Source organism: Tenrec ecaudatus, chromosome 13, assembly GCF_050624435.1.
Source record: "Tenrec ecaudatus isolate mTenEca1 chromosome 13, mTenEca1.hap1, whole genome shotgun sequence".
NCBI classification, from domain to species: Eukaryota; Metazoa; Chordata; class Mammalia; order Afrosoricida; family Tenrecidae; genus Tenrec; species Tenrec ecaudatus.
Genome location: NC_134542.1, coordinates 88,719,018 through 88,744,569, shown reverse-complemented (window position 1 = coordinate 88,744,569; position 25,552 = coordinate 88,719,018). Strand labels below are relative to the sequence as shown.

General features: G+C 41.2%; 1 protein-coding gene across 1 annotated transcript in view; it reads right to left on the bottom strand.

Moving 5' to 3' along the window:
- The window catches only part of NEB (nebulin), a 236,896-nt gene that overhangs the window by 129,119 nt on the left and 82,225 nt on the right, over positions 1–25,552 (bottom strand). The window contains exons 53-62 of the mRNA XM_075529049.1: positions 13,866–13,970; positions 12,398–12,505; positions 11,770–12,081; positions 11,156–11,359; positions 10,790–10,894; positions 10,596–10,703; positions 9,297–9,608; positions 8,667–8,870; positions 8,149–8,253; positions 4,501–4,608 (exon numbers count right to left, since the gene is read on the bottom strand). Of these exons, the coding sequence (XP_075385164.1) occupies positions 4,501–4,608; positions 8,149–8,253; positions 8,667–8,870; positions 9,297–9,608; positions 10,596–10,703; positions 10,790–10,894; positions 11,156–11,359; positions 11,770–12,081; positions 12,398–12,505; positions 13,866–13,970 (1,671 nt within the window). The remainder of the gene's footprint in view (positions 1–4,500; positions 4,609–8,148; positions 8,254–8,666; positions 8,871–9,296; positions 9,609–10,595; positions 10,704–10,789; positions 10,895–11,155; positions 11,360–11,769; positions 12,082–12,397; positions 12,506–13,865; positions 13,971–25,552) is intronic.

Sequence of the window (25,552 nt, the reverse complement as noted above, 5' to 3'; positions counted from 1 at the left end):
TTTCCAGGAACAGCCAATTAGTGTATCATTGTTATTCATCTCTTTTATTCTCCAAATCTTCTTGTGCTTAAGAATTCCTGCAAACTTTTGTAAAATACATACTGGAGAAATCATAGGTGGAGATAGGGCGTCCATTTGCAATAGACACTTGGTTCTATCTCCTCACAAAGACAGCCCCACAGGAGGCAGGAAGTGTCACTGAAGTCAGACAAGAACTGACGTGCCAGACAGGGCTTGGATTTCATTCCCTTTGCTAATGGCCCTTAGGAGCCTCCTCTCTCCTCCCTGGGCTCCAGACAGCCACCAGGAAGCTCTGTAAACTAAATGTCTGTGTGGTCCTGCTCACAGATAAGGGCTCCCTCCTGCAGGCATGGCCCCACTTTTCACTTCTTTTATTTTTATAAGAAAATGCTGCACCTTTTCACCAGGCACTCACAGTCCACTCTACCACGTGTCTGTCCATTGGTTGTCTGCATTGGCTTGTGTGTTGCTATCGTGCCGGAAGCCAAGCCTTTAGTGTTGAAAATGCCCACTGGACCACTCACGGTAGATAGGATTCAGGAGAGCTTCCAGCAAGAGAAACTACATGAATAAAGGTGGACAATCTTCCTCTTCCTCTGGAAATTACTTAAGACAACTTTAGGTTTCCAAACGGAGTGTTATCCGGCTCTCTTGGGACACCTCCCCAGGAGAGACTGATGGCTGGAGGAGGGTGCCATGTCTGGTGTACTAGAGGACCAAGGACAATGCGTAAGACCCTGGGTGGACGGACTGACACAATGACCGTGACAAGGACTCAAACACCCTGGTGCTTGCGAGGATACCACAGGGCCGAGCAATGTTTCGTTTTGTTGTGCCTGAGTCACAGCTGCGTGACGGCAACCGGCAATCACAGCCCTCTGATCATTACAGATTTCATTTGCTTTCCACAGAAGCCACAGGCCATTTCTGGAATTATTTGCACCCTGCCCCTTTCCTTAAAAGAACAAGAGAGTGTCTCCCGTTGGTGGGCTCTGAATTTCAAGTCGCTTAATTCCAGTTCTATTTGCATAAGACCAAGTTTAACTTATAAAAACAAAACCAAAAGGACCCAGCACCAATAGGACTGTTCATGTATCATAATATAGCAACAAGACTGGACTCTGATGCAGATCTTATTCTCCGACCAGTGCATCCTAGCTCGAGTAGGGTAGTGGATCTTGTATAAAGGGTACCTTTCACATAGTGTAATTTATTTCTGCCTGCATTGTTACATTATTGATACTACACTTACATCACTCTGGAGGTCGTAGGCCTGCCGAGCGTGGATGACATCGTTCTGGTCGGGCAGGCAGGTCCACTGATGCAGGATGTTCTTGTAGTCGATGTCGCTGACCAGCGTCTGGCACTTCTTGGCCAGCACCACCCCCAGCATGTCCACTGGGCTGGAGTACTTGGTCTTCCACTTCTCAAAGTCCTTCTTGTACTCCCGGTCACTCTGGATCTTGGCCACATGCATGGACCACATCATCTTGGGGTCATCCTGGATGTCCCGGGCTCCAATGTGGTGGCCCAGCTGCTTGCGGTAACCATCTTTGTACTTGTACTGAAAATACACAAATCTGGCTTTTATTATAAGTCCTAAGAGGCCACATGTCTGTGTATAGTCATCTTGCATAAGTCACAGCACAACTGACATTTGCTGTTGAAGACCAAGTCAAGTCGTATCCTTGCCTTTACCCTGGAACCTTCAGGGGTGGTAGCATCTATGGAATTTCTAATATTTTAATTGGATCTGAATATATCTATGGTCTAATAATAAGGGATTGTTCTTTTTTAAAAGTCATTCTATTAGGGGCTCATACAACTCTTATCATAATCCATACATACATCAATTGTGTAAAGCACATTTGTACATTCATTGCCCTCATCATTCTCAAAACATTTGCTCTCCACTTAAGCCCCTGGCATCAGGTCCTCATTTTTTCCCCTCCCTTCCCCCTCCCTCCTCTCTCATGAACCCTTGATAATTTATAAATTATTTTTTTGTCATATCTTGCCCTGTCCGACGTCTCTCTTCACCCACTTTTCTGTTGTCTGTCCACCAGGGAGGAGGTCACATGTAGATCCTTGTAATTGATTCCCCCTTTCCAACCCACCCTCCCTCCATGTTCCCAGTATCGCCACTCACACCACTGGTCCGGAAGGGATCATGGACCTGGATTCCCTGTTTCTGGTTCCTACCTGTACCAGTGTATATCCTCTGGTCTAGCCAGACTTGTAAGGTAGAATTGGGTTCATGATAGTGGGGGGGAAGCATTTAGGAACTAGAGGAAAGTTGTATTTTTTATCGTTGCTACATCGCACCCTGTCTGGCTCGTCTACTTATGAAATTGTTCTTAAGCTGGAAGTACACACAGTGATCATAAGAGGTCAATTGCAGACGGGAGGAAGGTTTCTGAACCAGGGAGCCTAGAAAATTTGGTCTTATGCACTAAAAACATGTTATGAAAGAGATTCACTCAGACAAGCTATGCATAAAAAATGAGTGGCTGGATGCTGCAAGCATAAAGTACTCTGGGAAAAGACCACCTGCAGTAGCAACAGAAGGCAGTTTATATTCTCATTTTAAAATCCTACTTTCAGTAGAAGGCATATATTTTTGGCATCACTTTGAGAACGGATTGAACTAGTGAGGTCGATGCAGCATGGATTACTGGATGCTGGTTAGACCATGCTCTGAGTACAGTCATGGGCTCTAGTCTCATTGGACCAACGGTGCTGCTATTATTCCACGTCAAATGACCTCATCCCTGGAATTGGAGCCAACTCTATTACAAACATGCATGAATCCAGCCTCAAAGATGATTGATTGCAAATGCATATACAGTCAGCAGGCATAATGGTGAAGCATGAAGGTGTCTGAAGTCTCAACTTCACCACTATGGTAGTTACATAATCTGGTGTCAACTTGAGCCTTAATAGGGAAGGGGTGGAGTTTAGCCTGTCCACCGGGTCGCAACTTGATAACTTCATTTTGGAGGCACTACTGAGGTAAATAGCTCGCTGGAGGCAGAACACAGAAGCACTCCATGAGACATGCCTGATGACAAGACTGAAGGAGCTACACTGATGCAACCAGAGTCCTGGAGCTGCAGGAGTCACGTGGAGACCCACACTAGCGCTGAGATGCTCCCACTACCACTGGATCCACAAGACTGTCCACTCACTGGCCTGCACTGTTCCTGCATTCGGCATCATTGCATGTGTTGCATGAGTCTGACAAGGAATTTATAGACTGGTATTGGACATATGGGCCAAAATCAGATTTATGGACTTGATAGCGACTGGGATGTTTTCTCAATACTCAATTATTCTTTGATATGAAGGATTCTATTACACACATATGGTGTCTATGAATTTGTTTCTCTGGTCAGCTCAGACTAACACAACCACCTATCAGGATTGTGATTTTAGGCAAGTAGTCTAAGCCGTGCACAAAAGAGGTGCAGTGTAATATCTACAGGCTAGGGTTCTTTTAAGAGTAAATGAGAATGCACATGAAGTTCTTACCAGGGGTCTCAATGCCATTTAATGATTATTTTACTATGTATTACTAATGGCATCCATCTATTTGTGAAATATACCAATATACATAAATTAAAGTAAGTCACTAAGATGAGTTTCCAACCTACAGGACAATGCATTAACATATTCCTAAGCAGTGGCATTTCGAGAGCAGTTGGCTCTCCCTCAGGACTCCCTGGGCATGGGCGACGACATGGCGTTGTTCGGAAAGGTAAGCACTACAGGAGCTAATGTCATGAGTGGAAGCTGGGCTTGAGTTTTTCTGTCAGGAATGGGATGATGAATTAGCCAAATGCCTCTTCTGCATTGGTTAATAATCATATGCTTTTTTTCTCCTTTATTTTGTTTATGTGGTGAATTACACTCATTGTTTTTCTAATATTAAACCATGCTTGCATATCTGGTTATGAATCCCACTTTTAAAAACAAAACAAAGAAAGGATGTAAGCTTGGGCCAGAGGTTGCCACTGGTACTGATTAGCTATCTTTCCCCAGAATCCTGCTAGAATGATTGTATGCCAAGTGCTATCTGCATTCCTAAGGATTATTATGCCACGCAAACCTTCAAGAGCAGGGCTGGAGGCCCCTATGTGCACGAGCTACATTTTCTACAAGCATAGTGGTAGATTTTATGAGTATCTTGAACCCTACAGCTAACATTTTACATAGGAATACATTCTTGGTAGTCCAGTTCTCACTGAAGATTCTATATGCTGCTATAACCAACCCCCCTTTGATATACTTCAAATTTTCAGACCTCACCAAATTAGTGGTGTGCGTATGTGTGTATGGGGGGAGAGTTAGTGTTAAAATTATCCGGATATATTTCCAAAGATGGTGGGTAAATAATTTTTAAAATTCTTTTTAATGAGTTATTTCTTGGAAATACCATTTCAGACTGATCACACCCTCTGAATAAAATTGACAACTCACGTCACTGGCAATGTCCCTGGAGGCCTTGGCTGCCACGATGGGAATGGCGTCGCTCCGCAGGTCATAGCCTTTCTTCTTTGCCTCTTCGTTGGCGAGTTTATACAGACTCTAGGTTGGGGCATGAAATGGTTAGACGCTGACATTCGCTTCAAAATTTGACAGAAGATTAAAATCACTAAGAGGTTCTTATAATCAATCATCCTACTTGTGAGACTTCCACACCTGACCGTGCTGAAATAGACACTTACACAGGAAACCAATGGAGAAACTTGCATTCATTTTTAAAGTTTAGGCGTTATGCTTAGGAGCCCTTGTGGCCTAGTGGGTTATGAGATGGGCTGCTAATGACAAGGTCAGCAGTTCAAACCTACCAGCCACTCTGTGAGAGCAAGTACCTATATATAAATATATGCTGATATAAGGTATATATAAAAGTTTATAAAACTATAAACATGTTTATGCGAAAGTATATAAATATAAACTTATGCTTAAGTAACTCTGTCTAACTAAACACCTGACATTTTTAATGGTTTCCAGGAGCCTTGGTGGTGCTGCCAAAGAGGTGTTGGCTGCTCCCCCCACCCTTGGTTGTCCAAACTGCATGCAGTTCGGTAGGAGCTGGAGGAGCGGTCTACTCTAGTAAAGATTCACCGCCTGGAAGGCCTGCGGAGGGTCCCTATGAGTGGGAATGGAGCCCAGGGCAATAAGTTTGGGGTTTTGGGTTAAATTGTTTTTATTTTTATAAAAATGATTAATTAAGTTATCAAAATAGGGGAATGATTAAGCGAAAACTGATAGATCTAAGGTGGCAAAATATGGAGACGAAAGAAAGAACTGATTGATTACTGATCATGACAATTAATTCTATTAACTTTTTTGGGTACCAACCCTGTGCCTATGGCGGTGCTGGCCACTTGGGAATCCCAGAAGAGGGTGGATTCCACACCTCTCTCTTTAAGGTCTCTGGGAAAGCTGATAGAAAGACCGACAACCTATGAAGCCAATTGCTGAAAGTCCAGTCGGGGGAAACGATCTAAACCCCAGCATTCAAAGAGTAATTTATTCAGACTTGAGATTTCAAAAGGCCAAGATGGAAGCAAAACCCAAGAGATCCACTGCCATTGAGTCCGTTCTAACTCACGAAAACCCTACGGGACCGAGCAGAACTGTACCTTGCGGTTTCAAGACGAAATCTTTAAGGAAGCAGGCAGCCTCATCTTTCTTTAGCAGAGTGACTGATAGATTCGAACCACCAACGCAGTGTTTAATCCACCGCACTACCAGGCCTCCTTAAGGTGGCAGCCAAGAGCAGAGGGAATGGCAAGACTCAACGTGGAAGGGAGTGTTAGGAAGTGTAGGGGTGTCGAGGGAAGCAGGTAAGGACCCCAGGGAGAAATCACCAAACTCCCTGTCATCAAGTCAATGGCAACTCACAGTGACCCTATCGGACAAGGCAGACCCACCACGGTGAGATTCTGAGACTGTAACTCTTTCCAGGGGTACAACGCCCCGGGACAGGGCCTGAAAAGAAGTCTGAGGACACACTGTGAAGACGTGACTGCTAAGAGGATTGTGCCGAATACTACAGAAAGTAGGACCCAAATGTAAATCATAAGGAGAAGAAAGACATAATTAAATTGGCACCTTGTTTTCCTGTCCTGAATGAGAAGGAAGTAAAATGGAATTGATCCAACCTTATAGGAGAGGCGGAGAAAGGAGACCAGGCAGGTTAGGTGGGCATTTGTCACGGTCATTCTCTCCAGTCTCACGTCAGCTAACAGCAGTCCTGCAGTGTCTGAGCTTTGGCGACAGAGACCAGAATTCCGGACATGCGATGCAGATAGTTCCAGGGACTCTTTGGTCCCCAGAATTCCTGCATGTCCTTCATGAGCATACACATGCAAGGCCTTTACTTTCTTAGACCAAGACTGGACACATATCTTTAGGGATAGCTCGAAATCCAATCCTTTCTGGTTTGAGAGTAAGACTTGATTTTTCTAATTTTTAAAAATGAAAAGTAAGACCTACTTATCCAAGCACTAAAATTACAGTCTGCGCCATCTAAAATAACATTACTTAAAAATGGTGGCTATTATATCAAAATTCTCTAAACTGTACAGCAGAGAAAGATACGTTGATTTTTGCTGCCCAAACCCACTATTTGCCATGCTGGTACCACACTGCCGAGAGGCATAACTAATACATCAAGGGATATAATCTTCGATTCACAAAAGGCTCTACCAGCTTAACAACCAGAACGAAACTTAAAAGAAGAAATTGAAAGGAGCTAAATGTCAACCTTTGAACTGAGATTAAAGTTAGCAAGTGGATAAATGCAGGATCGAGAAGACCCAGTGTAAGCCCAGGTCAAATGTCTCAGATTTAAATTAATCCCAGAGCCCATGTGCATCTTTGGTGGCACCGCTATTACATGCACTTGAAGAACAGTGTTGAAACAGAGCAATGTCCAGGAGAGAAAATAATGCAGCCAGGTGAATTCCACACTGGTTACTACTCACACGGAGTGCATTACTCCCTTCTGAGAGTCACATTCTATAAGTTATGTCAGGTTAAGAAATGCCCAGGAGCTTGATGTGTTTAGATTAGTAAAGCCGGAGTGGCAGCAAGGTGGAGTGGGAAGGGAGAAATATAGAAGCTCTTTCTTTCACATGGAGGTGGGGAGAGATTTGTTCTCAATAGCTTCAGGATACTGAATTTGCAGAGAGAAACCTGAGGACTCAATCTATCAGAAGCATTTCCTATCGAGTTCTCTAGAATGATAGCACAGACTATGAGGGAAGGTCTTTTTTGGGGGGGACACTTGAGTAAAGGTACAAATTATACATGTTGGGTGGGGATCCCTGTTCTGGAAGGGGAGGCTGCCCTTTCTGTCTTAGCCTCTAGGATTCTGAGTTGGGTTACTTGCCCCCATGCTCACCCAACCAAGCCTAAACTCACTGCCTTCAAGTCGATTCTGACTCAGCTCACAGAACCTGCGAAGGAAATAGGCTGTACTTGTACAGAGTAACAGAGTAACAGAGCTTCTTCTCTCCTCTCCTTTCTTCTCTCTCTCTTCCCCCCCCCCTCTGTTATTTAGTGGGACTGTGGTTTTCTTCAGTTTTAATCTTACACAATAAAATTCTTAATTTTAAAAAAATTTAATTTTTAACCTTAGTTGCCCCTTTGGTTTTGGCGACTAAATTTTTACAGTAAATAGGCTTATCTTTCTCCAGAGGTGAGGCTGGTGGATTTAAATGGCTGACTACTGTGTGTGCTTATTAGCCCAATGACTAAACAACACCACCACCAGAACTCCCCAAACTGTAACTTAGGAATAATAAATCATATATGAAAACCACATTTACTACAGCTCTGGAGCATAAAAGAAAGACCCAGGAATATTGGGTTAATAGTATGGTCACCAGTTCACATGGTTTTGTTTCTCATGATGTGAACATCCTCAAGGATTATTTTTATCCCCTTGAAATTTGACATTTATGATGGGGATTCAGAAATATAAGAGCTGTCATTTACGTGGGGCAAGCAGAGAGCTTGTTGGCCAAGCTGTCATTTAGTGTTACACCGTCATGGGATAGATGCATTGAAAGGAGAGTGTGCAAGCTTCACAGGATTAACATCTGCTCCCACCTCACTGTAGTTGATTTTGTTCATTCTCGCCAACATAATCTCTGGGGTGTCTGGCATGATGTGGATCTGGGTCTTGTCTTTGTCCCAGGCTTCTGTGTATAAACGCTATCAAAGAAAACATACAAAGTAGTGAGGAAAAAATAATGTGACTTGCAATGAATAAGAATTTCAAAGGGACAAGAACTTTTTCAATCAAGCAAGGTTCTGCATTTGCTACACGTTCACAGAGGGTTGCGTCTTGATGGCATTCGTTTAAAGGAACACATTCATTTACCTGATCATCGGAAATCCATGCTCACATTTTTTAAAATATGAGGGTAAGCATCATTTATGCCAAGACAACTTTCTGTGAAAATATGGCATGCTATACAAACCATGAGACAATAAGTGATGAACTGAAACATAAATGTGAGGGATCTCACGATGGCTCTTGTGGCTGAATACTCTCTTTTTCTTTTCTCTAGAATACCTCCTCTTTGTTGATTCTGCTTAGGAGCCTCTACAATCTGAAGGCTCACCTTGTTCATGGTGATGGCGTTGCTCTTGGCCAGCACCTGTTCCAGGGAGTCAGTCACACTGGTAAATTTCAGTCTGTCTGGAGGCTGCCGGTAGATTTTATCGCTCAAAATTTCTGTCGCTCGTTTGCATTTTTCCACATCCAAAGAGCCGATGGGCACCCAGCCAATGCCTCTCATCCATTGAAGATCCGACTTGTACATATTCTGTTGACAGAAAGAGTCAAAAATTTTTTTACCTCTTCATTAGAAAAAACATTTAAAAAAAAAGATATGTAAAAGTGAACAGGGAAAGGGTTTGTTGTTAGCTGCCATCAACTCCCAGCGACCCCTGGGTAACAGAAGAAGAGAACCATCCCTTAGAGTTTTCTTACCGGAAGCAATTCACCAGGTCTTTTCTTCCGTGGCATTGCCAGGTGGGTTCAAAGTTTAAGGCTAGGGGGACAGTATGGTATTTTGGTGCAGAGGGTTATAGAATTAACACTACCTGCAGGAAAGCATGCAGTGCCTAGAGAAGTTGGTGACTTCCGTTGTTCGGGCTGCCAAAGGATTTCAATTCCCAGATTTCTCAACTTGGCATATTCTCTTTCTGTTAGCACTCACGTCACTCTGGATCTTTCTGTTAGTACTCACGTCACTCTGGAGGTCGTAGGCCTGCCGAGCGTGGATGACATCGTTCTGGTCAGGCAGGCAGGTCCACTGATGCAGGATGTTCTTGTAGTCGATGTCGCTGACCAGCGCCTGGCACTTCTTGGCCAGCACCACCCCCAGCATGTCCACTGGGCTGGAGTACTTGGTCTTCCACTTCTCAAAGTCCTTCTTGTACTCCCGGTCACTCTGGATCTTGGCCACATGCATGGACCACATCATCTTGGGGTCGTCGTGTATCGCTCGGGCCCCAATGTGGTGGCCCAGCTGCTTGCGATAGCCTTCTTTGTACTTGAACTAGAACAAGAAAATGTCTGATCAACACCTTATTTTCACTTTCAGTAAAAAAGCAGCTCTCAGACAAAATGATTTTCTCTCAATATGTAAATGATTTGGGCATCTTACAAACCTTTCAGAAAATGAGTAAATCTATTAACTTGACACAAAAAAGAAAATGCAACTAAGACATGATTCTACCACTCAGATCACTGATAAAATTGCTAACTTTCTCAGGGTGTATTCTTTGAGACTATGGCCATTATTCTCACAATTTAGAAAATGTATAGACTAAAGGATAGAAAGAGGAACACTTTTAGAAATATGACCACATCCATCCTTAGATGAAAATAAGTATCTGTAGCCAATCATCGGATGCAGACATAAACATAGGTCTTTGTGGGTGGTGGGATTGTGAATAAAATGATGTGGCCCATTTATTCAATCCATGTAAATTCATTGGTTCATAGAACATGGATTGAGTTTTAGAGAAACCCAAGGAGATAAATTTTATACAAGATGTACCTTCTGTGGAAAAGTAAAAAAACAAACCTGAACACTGAGTTTCTGTTATAGGTGATGAAAAATATTGGAAAGGAGTAGTGGTGATGGTTGAACATGGTAAACATACTGAATATCACTGTTTGTATGTGTGAAAAATGTTGACATGACACACATTGTAATATATATATATATATATATATATATATATATATATATATATACACACACACACACACACAGGAGACAATTATAATTAAGGAAAAAGACATCTAAACTGTAGTCGACGACCAAGGCTTTTGTTCAGCAGGAAATGCTTTAAAATGCATGTGGCTACGTATGCAACTTTCGCTCAACTTTGTGTTAAAAATTTCATTGCCAGATTTTAAATGGCTTCCTGAAAAAAGAACTATTAGCAAGAGTTTTACCCTCAAAGGCTTAATTTCTGTATAATACATATTCAAGAAAGAATGACATTTGGGGGTCAAAGTTCAATGGGGCACTTACTTCACTTGCAATGTCCCTGGAAGCCTTTGCTGCCTTGATGGGAATGGCATCTAGTCGCATATCGTAGCCTTTCTTTCTGGCTTCTTCAAGGCCAAGTTTATATAGTTTCTAGAAGAGACACAAATAATCCTAAATGTGGCTTATAAAGTACATTGAAAGGGAAATACTTCATACACCACAACTCCGCTGCCTACCTCACTGTAGTTTATCTTGTTTTGTTTAGCCAGCATGACTTCAGGGGTGTCCGGCATGATGTGGAGACTGGTTTTATCTTTATCCCAAGCTTCTGTGTAAAGGTGCTGAAACAAACACAGACGTTACGAGTTCACGCTAGTAGTGAAGAGACACATTAAAATAACTTGATGCCTAATGATAACAGAGAGATTCTGTTCTGTGAGGTACGACATCTTCACGTCTGGATGTCTCAAGTATACAACACTTAATTTATAAACTTCAATAGCAAGCACTACATTTTGGATGTGATATCTTAATGGTAGAAAGATACTTTAATTGTCATATAATCAAAACAATAAGAGAACTCAAGGAAAGGAAGGACTTACGTGGTTCATGGTAATGGCATTGTTTTTTGCCAAAACCATTGGCATGGAATCCATGAGGCTGGAAAACTTGAATTTATTTGGGTGTTGGCGGTAAACATGGTCACTCAAAATCTGGGTGGCTCTTTTGTTCTTCTCATCCTCCAGAGAACCACTAGGCAGCCAGCCAATGCCTTTGAGCCACTGAAGATCAGCCTTGTACAAATTCTGAAATTTCAAGTGACACGTCACTTAACGGAAGCAAAACCATATGTCCCTGAAAAATTATTGTATCTACTTAATGCTTGAGCTTATTAGAGTTTGAAAACCTTGACATCTTGTGAACTTTATATATATATATATGCAAGTGTTTAAAATCCCTTAAACAGAAATACATAGAGAAAGAGTCTCCACATAAAAGAAGCTTTCTCTAGAGCAACGGGTCATTGCTGACTCTTTCTTTGCCCCCAAAGAAAATTGGCATCTCCAGATGAATGGGTGAGTATTTAGGGCTTGGTCATTAGTGGAAGGAAATAGATAAGCATTATGAAAATTCAATTCCTCTGACTTCGAAAGCATTTGATATTTAGCGAAGCAAATATGATGATTTGTTGGCCAAGGGAAAATACTGGGCTCACATCACTCTGGAGGTCGTAGGCCTGCCGAGCGTGGATGACATCGTTCTGGTCGGGCAGGCAGGTCCACTGATGCAGGATGTTCTTGTAGTCGATGTCGCTGACCAGCGTCTGGCACTTCTTGGCCAGCACCACCCCCAGCATGTCCACTGGGCTGGAGTACTTGGTCTTCCACTTCTCAAAGTCCTTCTTATACTCCCGGTCACTCTGGATCTTGGCCACATGCATGGACCACATCATCTTGGGGTCGTCCTGGATATCCCGGGCTCCAATGTGGTGGCCCAGCTGCTTGCGGTAACCATCTTTGTACTTGTACTAAAGGAAAAACATTGGTCTCATTCGTGGTAAATTAAAAAGCCCATTAATTCTAAGGATTTTACTAAGAGTCCAGAGAGCCACTGATTTCAATTTTTTAATAGAAAGGATTAAAGGCTAAATTCAGCTACAAATTCCATACATAATAAATGCATCCTTGATCTTATTCTCACCCCACACTACATCTCTGGGATCACTTCACTCTGTTTGAATTTGTTACTTCTTAGAAGATTTTGTTCAATTTAAAATGAAATCGTGACTGCTTTGAAGTTATAAATGGTCATCAAATCGATAGAAGCAGGGGAGCAAGCCTTACATCACTGGCAATTTCCCGGGAAGCTTTTGCCGCTTTGATCGGTATCGCATCAAGGGGAAGACAGCAACCTTTTTTCTTCAGTTCCTCATAACCCATTCGGTAGAGTTTCTGTTAAGAGGTAAACAAAGTTCAGTTTGGGGGCGGGGGAAGAAAGAAGTTCTCTATAAGCAATTGCAGCACAATGGATCCAAGATGCTGACTATCTTAAGCTACAGGAGGCTGGAATGTGCATTCTCGTGTACTCAAATGTAACGGGAAATTATATCCATTGATTGTTAACGACCCTGTTTTAAACTTGAAAGCTCTTCGATTGACTAAGCAAAATTCAATCTTTGCTCTTCCCAAACTGATGCCACAGTGGTGGCCAAACTGGAAGTCAATGGTTCAATCCCACCAGCTGCTCCAGAGGCAAAAGATGTTGGAGTCCAAGATGGAAAGCCTAGGGGGCAATATTCTCCTCTGTCCTATGAATCAGAATCGACTCAACAGCAAGAGGTTTCATTTGGGGTTTTATTTTCAAATTCTTTGGAGAATGAAGTAGGACATAAATGAAATGGAATCGCATTGAGGCACTGTGTTCAATTAACTTTGAGTGGCTTGTTAGAAAACAAAATCAAGTGTCTAACTCATGTAGCAGGAAACAATTATGCCGAATGGGCTATTGCTTTCATGTAGCTAATGCATTGTAATCTAGAGCCATTTGCCCGATACAAAGAAAGGTCCACTTCTGTAGCCCTTCATTATTTTCAAACTTACAATTTAAAATTAAAATGAAAGGAAAGTTTCAATATCAAATTAAAATGCGTACATGAAATGACTTGCTTCATCAGTTTGTTACAACATTAAATAATCAAGATCATTATTTAAAATGTGTTGCTGTGTTTTATTTTTAATCCCGAGATCATATTGCTTTAAAACCTACTGGCCCTGATCTTGTGTTTGCAACGTTTAAACTTTTGTGATATTACTCAGATCGTTAATATAAAAGTCATTCTAGTAGAGTTGGAAGTCTGTCTTTAAATGATTTAATTTCCCAAAGTATACCTTAATACGTTTATGCTATAATTGTAATCAAAATGAAATTCTTCTATAAGAAGGGAATTATATCTTCATTCCCTCAGAATATCACTGCGTGTCTACTATGTGTTAGACACCTTGCTAGATGAGTACTATAGTCGATGCAAAGCATCTCTGCCTCCAAGGGACTCCCCTATGCCTAAGGGAGTGTGGTACAAATCTCACATTACAGTGTTATGTGTGATAATAGATTACATCACCACCAACTCCGCCTGCAACAGGGGGGCAGTATTTCAGTGCCTCAAAGGCACTAAATGAGAACGAGGATTCTACGTCCATTGCAGTTTATTAATATGGTTCAGCAATCCCAAAAAACTTCCAACGGACTTTACTGTCCTAGAGGAAACTGCAGTGAGCTTTCTGAAAATACATGCTGACTTTAGAAACTTACATCACTTGTATTGATCAAATTTGCTTTAGCCAAAATAATGTCAGGTGTATCAGGCATGATGTGGATTTGAGTCTTGTCCTTGTCCCAAGCTTCTCTATATAGTCTCTAAAATGAAAAAGAAGAGGTTTCAATGGTATTGTTGGATCAGTGAATGACACAGTAATTTCAAACAGGATCAATGAATACACTGAACTAAAATACCTTCATAATCTATAAGAGGAGCAGATAACATAGGCAGAAACCAGGGACAGTATTCCTTGATTTACCTGGGACACAACTGCCTCTCAAAACGTACAATGTCTTTTTAAAGTGACAGATAATCCTGCCAACAACAACAACATCAATCCAGGGGAGAGGATACAAAATGAGAAACCACGGAGAAGAGCACTATCTGGACTCCACAATAAGGCTCAAGAAACCAAATAAAGCAGACAGGATGCCAACCTGGGGCCCACTGCTGCTGGGGAAAAGATCAAGAAGTAGATGAAGTATCAACAAAAGGAAGACACTGAAAAATTATATAAACTAACAAAACCAGTAAGCAAGGAGGCATACGTAATGGTAAACTGTCCACCTGCACGGTGGACCATTGAAAGTATCTCAACCAGAGGTCTGCTCGCCCAGGACTATACCAGGAACCAAAGAAGTCTGATCTCCTGCATTACCCTGTGCAGTCCCTCAGTGACCAGAAATACAACTCCCCCCCTGGCCCACCCCCAACAGATGGTCAAACTCCATCCCATTGCCAGTGATGTGCCTCTTTTTTCTTTCATCTTTCTATTTCATCTTAGTTATTTCTTCTTCCCAACCTCCTTCTTACCCCACGTCTTCCCATGCACACTGATTAATTTTTTAAAATGTATTTAATAAAGCAGGTACTCCTCCCCAAATATATACGATGAGGGGGAAATAGATCTATGTACATCTATTTATACAAACAGACAGTGGGCCCCTACTCATGTACTCCCTCAACACAAGAACACTTTGTTCTAACAATTCGGCAGTCTGAGACGCTCACCTCCCTGGCACGATTGCTGAAGATGACAAGCGCATAAGCAAATGTGGTGGAGAAAGCTGATGGTGCCAGGTTAGCAAAAGATAGAGAGTCTGGGTCCTATAGGCTTGAAGATAAACAAGTGGACATCTAACTGAGAAGCAACAAAGCCCACATGGAAGAAGCACACCAGCCTGTGAGATCATGAGGCATTGAAGGGATCAGGTATCAGGTATGAAAGACCAAAAAAATCATAGGATTGTGAATGAGGGGGAGTGCGGAGTGGGGACCCAGGGCCCATCTGTGGACAATTGGACGTCCCCTTGCAGAAAGGCTGCGGGGAGGAGACGAGCCAGTCAGGGTGCAGTGTAGCCACGATGAAACGTACAACTTTCCTCTGCTTCCTCCCCCCGCACACAACTTTCATGATCCCAATTCTATATTACAAATCTGACTAGACCAGAGGATGTACACTGGTACAGATAGGAACTGGAAACACAGGGAGTCCAGATGAACCCTTCGGGACCAGTGGTGAGAGCGCCGAAACCAGGAGGGTGGAGGGAAGGCGGGGTAGAAAGAGGGAACAGATTACAAGGATGTACATATAAACTCCTACCTTGGGGCACAAACATCGGAGAAGTGGGTGAAAGAAAACATTGGACTGTGTAAGATATGAAAAAATAATAATAACATAAATTATCAGGGGTTCATGAGGGAGGGGGTAGTGGGGAGAGACGGGAAAAAGTGAGAAGCTGATACCAAGGGCTCAAGCAAAAAGCAAATGTTTTGAGAATGATGAAGGCAACACATTTACAAAAGTGCTTGACACAATGGATGTATGTGTGGATTGTGATGAGTTGTACAAGTCCCCAATAAAATGATTTAATTATTTTTAAAAAACCCTTAAAATTACAAGAAAAAATGATTTCATAAAGCAGGTACTCCTCCCAGACTCTGGCTGGAGTGCCCAGCCCACCCCTTTCTGGTCAGAGGCGTGTGCTTCTTCAAAGTGAGTGCTATGCTCCTGCTGCAGCCATGCCTGGCAAACAGCCACTGCCTTAGCAACTTCATTTTTTCCCTTCCTCCTTGAAAATATTATCTTCATAAATCACTTTATTGGGGCTCTTACAATAATCCATACATCAATTGTACCAAGCACATTTGTATATATGTTGCCATCACTATTTCCAAAACACTTTCTTTCTACTTGAACCCTTGGTATCAGCTCCTGTTTTCCCCGTCCCTCCCTCCCTCATGAGCCCTTGATAATTTATTATTTTTATTTTCATATTTCACACCATCCACTGTCTTCATCCACACTTCTTGGGGGGTGGGGTGGTTACACATCTCTCAAACATTGCAGATTTCCTTTCTCTCCCACCCTCCCCCTACCCTTATGGTATTGCCACTCTCACTATTGTTCCTCAGGGGTTATCTGTCCTGGATTCTGTGTCTCGAGAGCTCTTATCTGTATCAGTGGACATGCTCGGGTCTAGCCACATTTGTAAGATAGAACTGGAGTGATGATAGTGGGTGGGGTGGGGTGGGAAGAAGCAGGAAAGAGCTAGAGGAATGTTGTGTGTTTCATTGGTGCTTTCCTGTGCCCTGGCTGGCTCTTCCCTTCCTTGTGACCCTTCTTGGAGGGGATGTCCACTTGTCTACAGATGGGCTTTGGGTCTCCACTGCAACCCCCATCATTTGCATAGAAATAGTTGTTTGGGGTCTTCTCATGCCTGATACCTGATCCTGTCAACACAGGCTGATGTGCTTCTTCCATGTGGGTTTTGTTGCTTCCCTGCTAGATGGCTGCTTGTTATACCTCAAGCCTTAAGACCCAAGATACTATATCTTGTAATAGCCAGGCACCATCACTTTTCTTCACCACATTAGATTATACACCCATTTTGTCTTCACTGATCATGTCGGGAAAGTAAGAATCACAGAATATTAGAAAAAAATGTTCTTGCGTTGAGAGAGAACTTGAGTAGAGGTCCAATGTCTGTCTTCTACCTTAATACTTAACATATAAATATATGTACATAGACCTATATCCCTATCATTATATTTACTCCCTTTTAAAAAATCACTATACTATTCTCTACTGTACTGAAAGTTCCAGCCAGACCAATAAGGCAAGAAAGAAAATTAAAGGGCATTAAAATTGGCAGAGAAGAAATAAAATTATCTTCATTTGCAGATGATATGATACAATATATATAGGAAATCCCAGAAATGTAATAAAAAAGCTACTGCATCTACAGGGAGAATTTAGCAAAGTCCCATGTATAAGGTCAACATATAAAAATCAGTTGGATTCCTCTATACTAGCAAAAAGAGCTCTAAAACCAAAATCATAAAAACAACACCAATAACAACAATCACACAAAAGAGGAAGTATTTGGGTGTAAATCTAACCAGAGGCACAAGATAGCCTATTCTAAGAAAACTATAAAACATTACATAAATGGTAGAATGTCAATGCTCATGGATAGAAAGATTTAACATGATTAAAACTTCAATATTATCCAGGGTAATTTACAGATATAATAGAATCACAATCCAGATTCAATCAACATTCCTTAAAGAGAGGGAAAATGAATCACCAACATTATTAAAAGCCTGAACCAATTAAATTCTCTCTCATCAAGTCAATTCAACTTTACTGAAAGGAAGGAGAAAAGACCCCAGACAAGCTAGACTGCACTAAAGAAAAAGAACAGAGCAGGAGGGCTCACACGCTCCAGTCAAAACTAAACATTCACAGTCAACAATAGACATACAGACTAATGGGATAGAATTGGGTAGCCAGCAGTAAATTCACCCATTTATGAACAAATGATCTCTTACAGAGGCCCAAAGCCCATAACATGAAGATTCTCTCTAAAACACGATGTTGACAAACCAGGATACTCATTTGCAGAAAAGTAAACCAGCATTCCTATTTCTCACCAAATATAAAAGCTAACTCCAGATAGACCAAGACCTTAATGTGAACCTTCTAACTATAAAGATCATCAAAGGCAGAATAGAGGTAAATTTAGGGACCCTGATACATGGCAAAAGTACCATCCACTATCAAACACGCTGGAGCCCTGGTGGTGTCGTGGTTACACCATAGGAGAGAAACCAAGAAACGTGAACCTCCCAAAAATCAAATAGTTATGCACACCAAAGGACTTCACCAAAAGAATCAAAAAGAACTTGCAGGCAGGGAAATAGTTTATGGCAATTACATATCAGACAAGAGAGTTATCTTTAAAATGTATATATTAGCTTCAACACTTCAACAAGTAAACAATTCAAATTTTAAAATGGGCAGAAGACATGAATAGGCACTTCACCAAAGAAGATATTCAGGCAGCAAAAAAATATATGCAAAATGCTTGAGATCATTATCCAGTAATGCAATGACAGCAAAATTCAAAATAAAACAAAAATTGAAAGATGCTGGTGAGGGGGTAGAAAGATTAAAATCCTCATACCCTACAATTGGGACTGTAAAATAGTGCACCGATTGTGGACATCAGCATGGCTTTTCCTTTAAAAGTTGGAAACAGAAATACCATATGATTAAGCAATGTGACTACTAGGTGTATAACCTAGAGAAATAAGAGCCATGGCATAGACAGATGTGTGCACACTCATGTATGTCACAGCATTCTTCACAACAGCAAAAAGACAAAAACAATCTAAGTGTCCCTAAATGAATGAAAGGATAAACTATGATACACATACAAGGAATACACACATGCAACTTTAGAGAATAATGAGCATTCTGGAAAACACCTCATAACACAGTAGCTAGAGGATATTATGCTGATTGAAACTAGTCATTCACAAAAGAGCAAATATTGTGTGAGACGATAACTGTAGAAAGTCAAGAAAAAGTTTACACTCAGAAAGAAGCTTTTCTTTGAAGGTTACTAGGGGAGAAAAAGGCAAAAGATGAGGCTTTCTACTCCCATAGAGTCACAGTCTCAGAAACCCACAGGGGCAGCTCTACCCTGTCCACCAGGGTTAGTATGAGTCAGTATCCACCCAATGGCAGTGAGTTAGTGTGAGTGAAGGAGGGAAGGGAAAGGAGCGTTAATCACTAGGTAGCGGGTAGACAGATATTCACTTGGGTGAAAGGAAAGACAGTACCCCATAAGGGAGAGATCAGCACGAATGATCAGGACAAAGACACTCATAGGAGCACAAGCATAAAGACAATAAGAGATTCCTGCAATAACAGCAATCTCAACCACCTACAAATGAATGCATAGACCCTCCAGGTGAGTAGAGGTGGAAAGGTGAATGAGTCTACACCATGGATATAGGGAGGTTTGACAGAGAAGACTTCCATGAGGTTGCTTCAGAAAATTCATGGGACATGAAATGATAAGATTATGAAAACTTTTTTCCCAAGAACTTCTTGAAATCTTCTTGTTTGCATTGATATGTATAGCAAATATATCCATTAATATAATAGGGCATACTGTGTTCAGAGTTTTGAAGACTTCTCAGCCCTACCAACCACCTTAAGGGGCCAAGTCGTCAGGTCTGGGGACCTCAGGATCACTGTCACTGGGGACACCAAGGCAATTGGTATAACAGAGTCTACAAGACAATGTTCTCCATCCTACTTCAGTGAGCAGTAACTGGTGTCCTATAAGCTAGATAGGGACCATCTGAGGTGCAACTATTGGTCTCTCCCCATCCGAAACAAAGAAGAAAAAAGAAAAGCAGAGACGTAGGGAAAGTAACGAGAGATGCAAGGATTAATGAATGGGCCGTGCAAACCCTAGCTTCCACGGCTCCGAGATCAAAAGAACTAGAAAGTGTCTGACTCCCACTACGAGCTACTCTGAAAGAGATTACAACCACAGTAGGAGGTCCTGGAGGGAGTGAGAGAAAGTGTGGAACAAAACTCAAAATCATAAAAGAAAGGACCAGGATTTCTGGTCTAATAAACACCAATGGAGCACCCAAGACTATGGATCTCAGACACCTGGCAAGCCTAGAACTAACACACCCCTGTGATGATAAACAGGCCTAAATGGTAAACAGTAACACCAGAATGTACAAATCCCATTGAACAATCAAGCATATGATATCATCATATTCCCATGGGCAAATCTCAGATTGGAGGCAGGGATAAGAAAGAAGGAAGCACAGGGAAGACATAGAAGGGATTACAATCAATGTCACACAATGAAATGTGTATGAATTGTTGAATGGAAAACCAATTAGCTCTCTGAACTTTCACCAAAATCACAATAGAAGTAAGTAAATAAGCCCAGGTAATTAGTCTTTGCCATTCATTAGTAATAGTTTCCCGTCTTTTGGCTGGTAGAAGTCTTCCTCAGTGTTTGATTAGAAGATGGCATACACCTCCTCAAAAGAAGCAGCATTCAACGTATGCCTAAAATTAGGGCGTCTCATTCCCTACAGTTATAGTTATATGTCAGAATTGTTTGGGGGGACTAAAATTCCCCAAAAGATTTTGTTTGAGAATCTATCAAAATCTCTTCGACATCCCAGAGCCAGAGGTTCACTGCAACAGAAGCAAAGCTACCCACCCTGACAAATATCATTGACTTACCAAAACAAGGATATGCACGTTCGATGGCAAACATGATATTTACATAACATCAGAGAAGCTTTCCCATTAAAAAACCTGCTTCATTAAACGGATAAAGTGGAAATCTGACAGTGGTTAAACCAGGAAGACACTTAAACCAAGTGCTCAGTCGATATCATAGATTGAACAGAGCCCTTCAAAATATGTCTTGCACATCCTCACCTCCATGCTTGTGATGATACTCCCCTCTGAAAATGGGTAGTTTTGTTATGTTAATGCGAGATCATTAGTGTGGCTGTGCTTTACGTTAATTTGCTTTTTTGAACTATTAAAGATATTAAACAAGTGCGTAAATTGAGAGAGGGAAAGAGAGACGCCAAACCACACCAAGGCTGTTCAGGAGCAGAAGCCCGTCCTCCAGAGCCAACAGAGAGAGGAAGCATTCACCTCAAACAGGTGCTCTGGATTTGGACTTCTAGTTTCCTGAACTCTGGTGGCATAGTTGGTTGTGCCTTGAGCTGCTAACCACAAGGTCAGTGGTTTGAACCCACCAGCCACTATGCTGGGAAAGGACGAGGCTGTCTACTCTTGTAATGGTTTAAAGTCTTGTAAGCCCAAAGGGGCAGCTCTACTCTGACTATTGAGCATCTATAGTTGAAACTAAAGTTGATGGTGGCGAGAAACTGAGAAAGAAGTTTATGTTTGTTAAAGTCACTCACTTGGGGCGTTTCTATTTATAGTAGAACTAGGTAACGACAGCAGTTGAAATCACTAGCATTGGGATTAATTGATAACATGTTACTTCTTGATCTGATGTTCTGGGGGAGGTACAGCATGAGATATTCCTACATCAAATACATAATTACAAGTTAATCATGAGGAAATACTAGATATAAACCCATTTTGAGCAACATTTTTTGGTCAATACTTTTCTAAAATATCAAGGACTTGGAGACAAAGAAATACTGAGGAAGCAGATCAGACTAAAGGAGACAGAAAAGCCACTTTGGTGATGTTAGATTGCATGCTACACCAGGGAAGTTTTATTTTTCCTTTTGCTAATGTAAAAACTGAAAAAAATTTATAGACTGGATAATAGAATTGATCAACATCAATTTTTTGATTTTTGTGATTGCACTAAGGTTCTGTAAAATAATATCCTTATAAATAACCAGGATTAGGAATTAGCAAATACATCCTTGGTAACAGAAATGATACCATGATATAATTTTACAAGACCAGTAATTTATTCATTGAAAATACCTGTTTTCAGAGAAGCTGACAATAGGACTCAAGTGGAATGATAATGTTTGGAAATGATGAGATGACAACATGTGTACAAGTTTGCTTGATAAAATTTATTTTTGGATTATTACAATATCTGTAAGATACCCTCCCAAATGATTTTTAAATAAATAAATAAAAAGAGGAAAAGTTTTAAAAAGGAAATGCCTTTTTCTTTAGGAAATGCCTTTTTCTTTTTTTAGGAAATGCCTTTTTCAACAACAAAAATGGCCTCACCCAGTGGAATACAGAAAACAAATCAGCTATATCTATAGAAAGAGATGACAAAGAAACTCAAAATTAATCAGAATAAGGCCAGGGACCAACTGTGGAATCCACCATCAACCGCTTATAGGCAAGTTGAAGTGAGAGAATATTAAACCAAGTCCATGAGAGCCAATGTATAACTTTGAGTTTATGCACTTGAACTTAGAGACCTTTTCAAGAATAAATCTGATATATTGAACACTAATGACCAAAGACCAGACAAGTTGTGAGATAACATCAAGAAAATCACACATTAAGAAAGCAAGAGGTCACTAAAAATGCACGAGAGAAAAAACAATGTCAGAGAGATTCTGAGATTTATTCTTAAACATATAATAGCTAAAAGGAATGGAAGAAATAATGAAGATAAAAGGCTCAAAAATATTTTTTAAATGATTGATAAAGACAAAGTAGTGAAAAACTAAGGGGAAGAGCACACACTTAACATTTCTCAAGGTGAAAAACTAAAATAAAAACTCAAGACTCTAGTTGTAATATTGAAAGATTCTATGGGCAGAAATTAAATAGTGCAGGAAGCATCAGAAGAAGTGGAAAGACTGCAGTCACTGACCCAGATAATTGGGCCGAATTGGTCAATGTCCAACCATTTCAAGGGATGGCGTATGATAAGAGAACTGGTGATATTTTATATCTTTATAAACCATCTTTGAAATATTTTTCAGCCTTTTATCTTCATTATTTATCTGAGAGGAATTACTGAGAGCCGAATGGAGGGTTAGCATGATAGTGGGATAGGAGGAGGGTGAAAAAAAAAATAGAGAAAAGAAGTAGGAGGTAAAAGCTATTTATAGAGGTACAGCAATAGGGATTTATATGTGTAAACATATTAATTTATAATGAAAGGGATAGAGGCCAATGTACACAGATTTACATGTTAAGTATTAAGATAGCAGATGGATTTTGGGCCTCTACTCAAGGCCTCCCTTAACACAAGAACACTTTGCTCTAATAACCTGGCACTCTTTGATACTCATCTTCCCGACAAGCTCTATCGCTGAAGACAAAATAGGTGAATAAGCAAATGTGGTGAAGAAAGCTGATGGTGCCCGGCTTGCAAAAGATATAGTGTCTTGGGTCTTAACGGCTTGAAGCTAAACAAGTCACCATCTACCAGCAAAGCAAATAAGCCCACATGGAAGAAATATATAGGCCTGTGTGATCATGAGGTATTGACAGGATCAGCTATCAAAAGATCCAAAACAAACAACTATATCGAGGCAAACAAGGGGGTTTGGAGTGGAGACCCAAAGCCCATCTGTAGACAATTGGCTATGCCCTCACAGAAGGGTTACAAGGAAGGGACAATTCAACCAGGGTGCAGAACAGAACCGATGAAACACATATCATTCCTCTGGATCCTGAATGCTTCCTCCTTGCCACTACTATACTCAGTTCTACCTTACAAATCCAGCTAGCGTGCACACATTGGTACAGATAAGAGCTCTCAACACATGGAATTCAGGACAGGTAAAACCCTCAGGAATGAACCAATTACAAGGATCTACATATAACCTCCTCCCTGAGGGATGGGCAACAGAAAAGAGTGTGAAGGGAGACTTCGGACAGCGTAAGATATGACAAAATAATAATTTATGAATTACCAAGGGTTCATGAGGAAGGGGGAGTGGGGAGGGAGGGGGAAAATGAGGAGATGATGTCAAGGGCTCGAATAGAAAGCAAATGTTTTGAGAATGATGATGGCAACAAGTATAAAAATGCGCTTGACACAATGGATGGATGTATGGGTTGTGATAAGAGTTGAGTTGTACGAGCCCCCAATAAATTATTTTTTAAATCCTCAGGAAGAGTAAATGGAGTAGCAATATCATGAGGGTATGAGGATGGTGGGAGTGGGAGGGAGGAAGCGGGGACCCATCACAAGGTTGGATATATACCAGTCCCCAGGGGGACTAATAACAGAAAGGTGGGTGAAGGGAGGCATAACAATAAAAATATGTAATTGATCAAGGATTCATGAGGGTGGGAAGGAGGTGGGGTAAAGAGGAACTGATACCAAGTGCTCAAGTAGGAAGAAATTGTTCTGGAAATGTTGATGGCAACATATGTACAAGGGTGCTTAATATTATTGAATGATAGATTGTTATAAGATTTGGAAGACCCCCCTCAATAAAATGATTAATTAAAAAATAGAAGTACAAGCTTCCCTGAAGGCACTGACTCAAAAACAGGATTCGAGAACTGATGGAGTGCTAATTGAGGTGTTTCAACAAAAAGGTATAATGCCGAAGTACTCATCTATGCCAAAAACTTAGAAGACAGCTTTATGTCCAATCAAATGGGAGCGATTCATATTTATGTTCATTCCAAAGAAAGGTGATCCAACAGAATACAGAGATTATAAAACACTATTAAGAGCACATGTAATTAAAATTTTGCTGAAAAGAATTTGGAAAATGGTTGGACTAGCACATGGACAGGGAACTGCTAGAGATGCAAACCTTACTCAGAAGAGGACATGGCATGACGATATGACTGCTGAAGCCAGGAGGATCTTGGCCGAACAGACAAAGGTATTCGACTATGCGGATCCTAACGAATTATGGATCACATTGAGAAGAATGGGAATTCCAGAACCCTCCATTGTGCTCATGTGGCGCCTGTTCATAGCCAAAGACTCTGCTTGAGCAGAACAAGGGGACACTGCATGGCTTAAAATTAGAAAGGGTTTTTGTTGGGGTGCTGTCCTTAAGCACAATGAAGTCAGTCTGTACGCCGAAGAAGGAATTCAAGAGGCTGGACAGCAGGGAGAGGACCAGGACCTCAGGACTGAAGGATTTCCCATGAGCAACCTTCCTCGGGCAGGTGACACACCTTGCGTGTTGATAGCAAGGAGGACTTGAAGTGTTTATTGTTGGAAATAAAAGACTACAGAGTTCAGCATGGATTACACCTCAACAAAACAAAAACAAAAATCCTCAATAGCTACAGCAAAAAGCAACATCATGGTAACCAAAAGACTGAAGTTGTCAAGTATTTCATCCAACTTAGATCCACAATTAATACTTCATGAGCTAGTAGTCCAGCAACCCAAAGACACAATGATTTGGCCCAATCCACTGCTGCTGCAGCAGCAGCACACACACCAAAACGAAACCAAAAGAAACCTTCTTAAAGTTTTAAAAAGCAAAGATATCAGTTTGAGGACTAAGGTGCACCTGATTCAAGCTACAGTATTTTCAATCATGTAATTTGCATGTGGAAGCTGAACAATGAACACGAAGACCTAAGAGTCATCTATATCATTGATTTACAGTATTGGTGAGGAATATTCACTATACAATGAGTTTACTGCCAAAAGAAGAAACAAATCGGTCTTGGAAGAAGCACAGCCAGGCTACTCCTTAAGAAGCGCATGTGGTGAAACTTCATTTAAAGCACTTTGGACATGCTATCAGGAGAAACCAGTCCCCGGAAAAGAACACCAGGCTTGGTGCAGTAGAAAGTGAACATAAGAGAAGACCTCCCAGATGGATTGCCACAGTGGTCGCACGTAGGAGTTCAAAGAGCAGTCATAAAGATGGCACAGGGCTGGGGAGC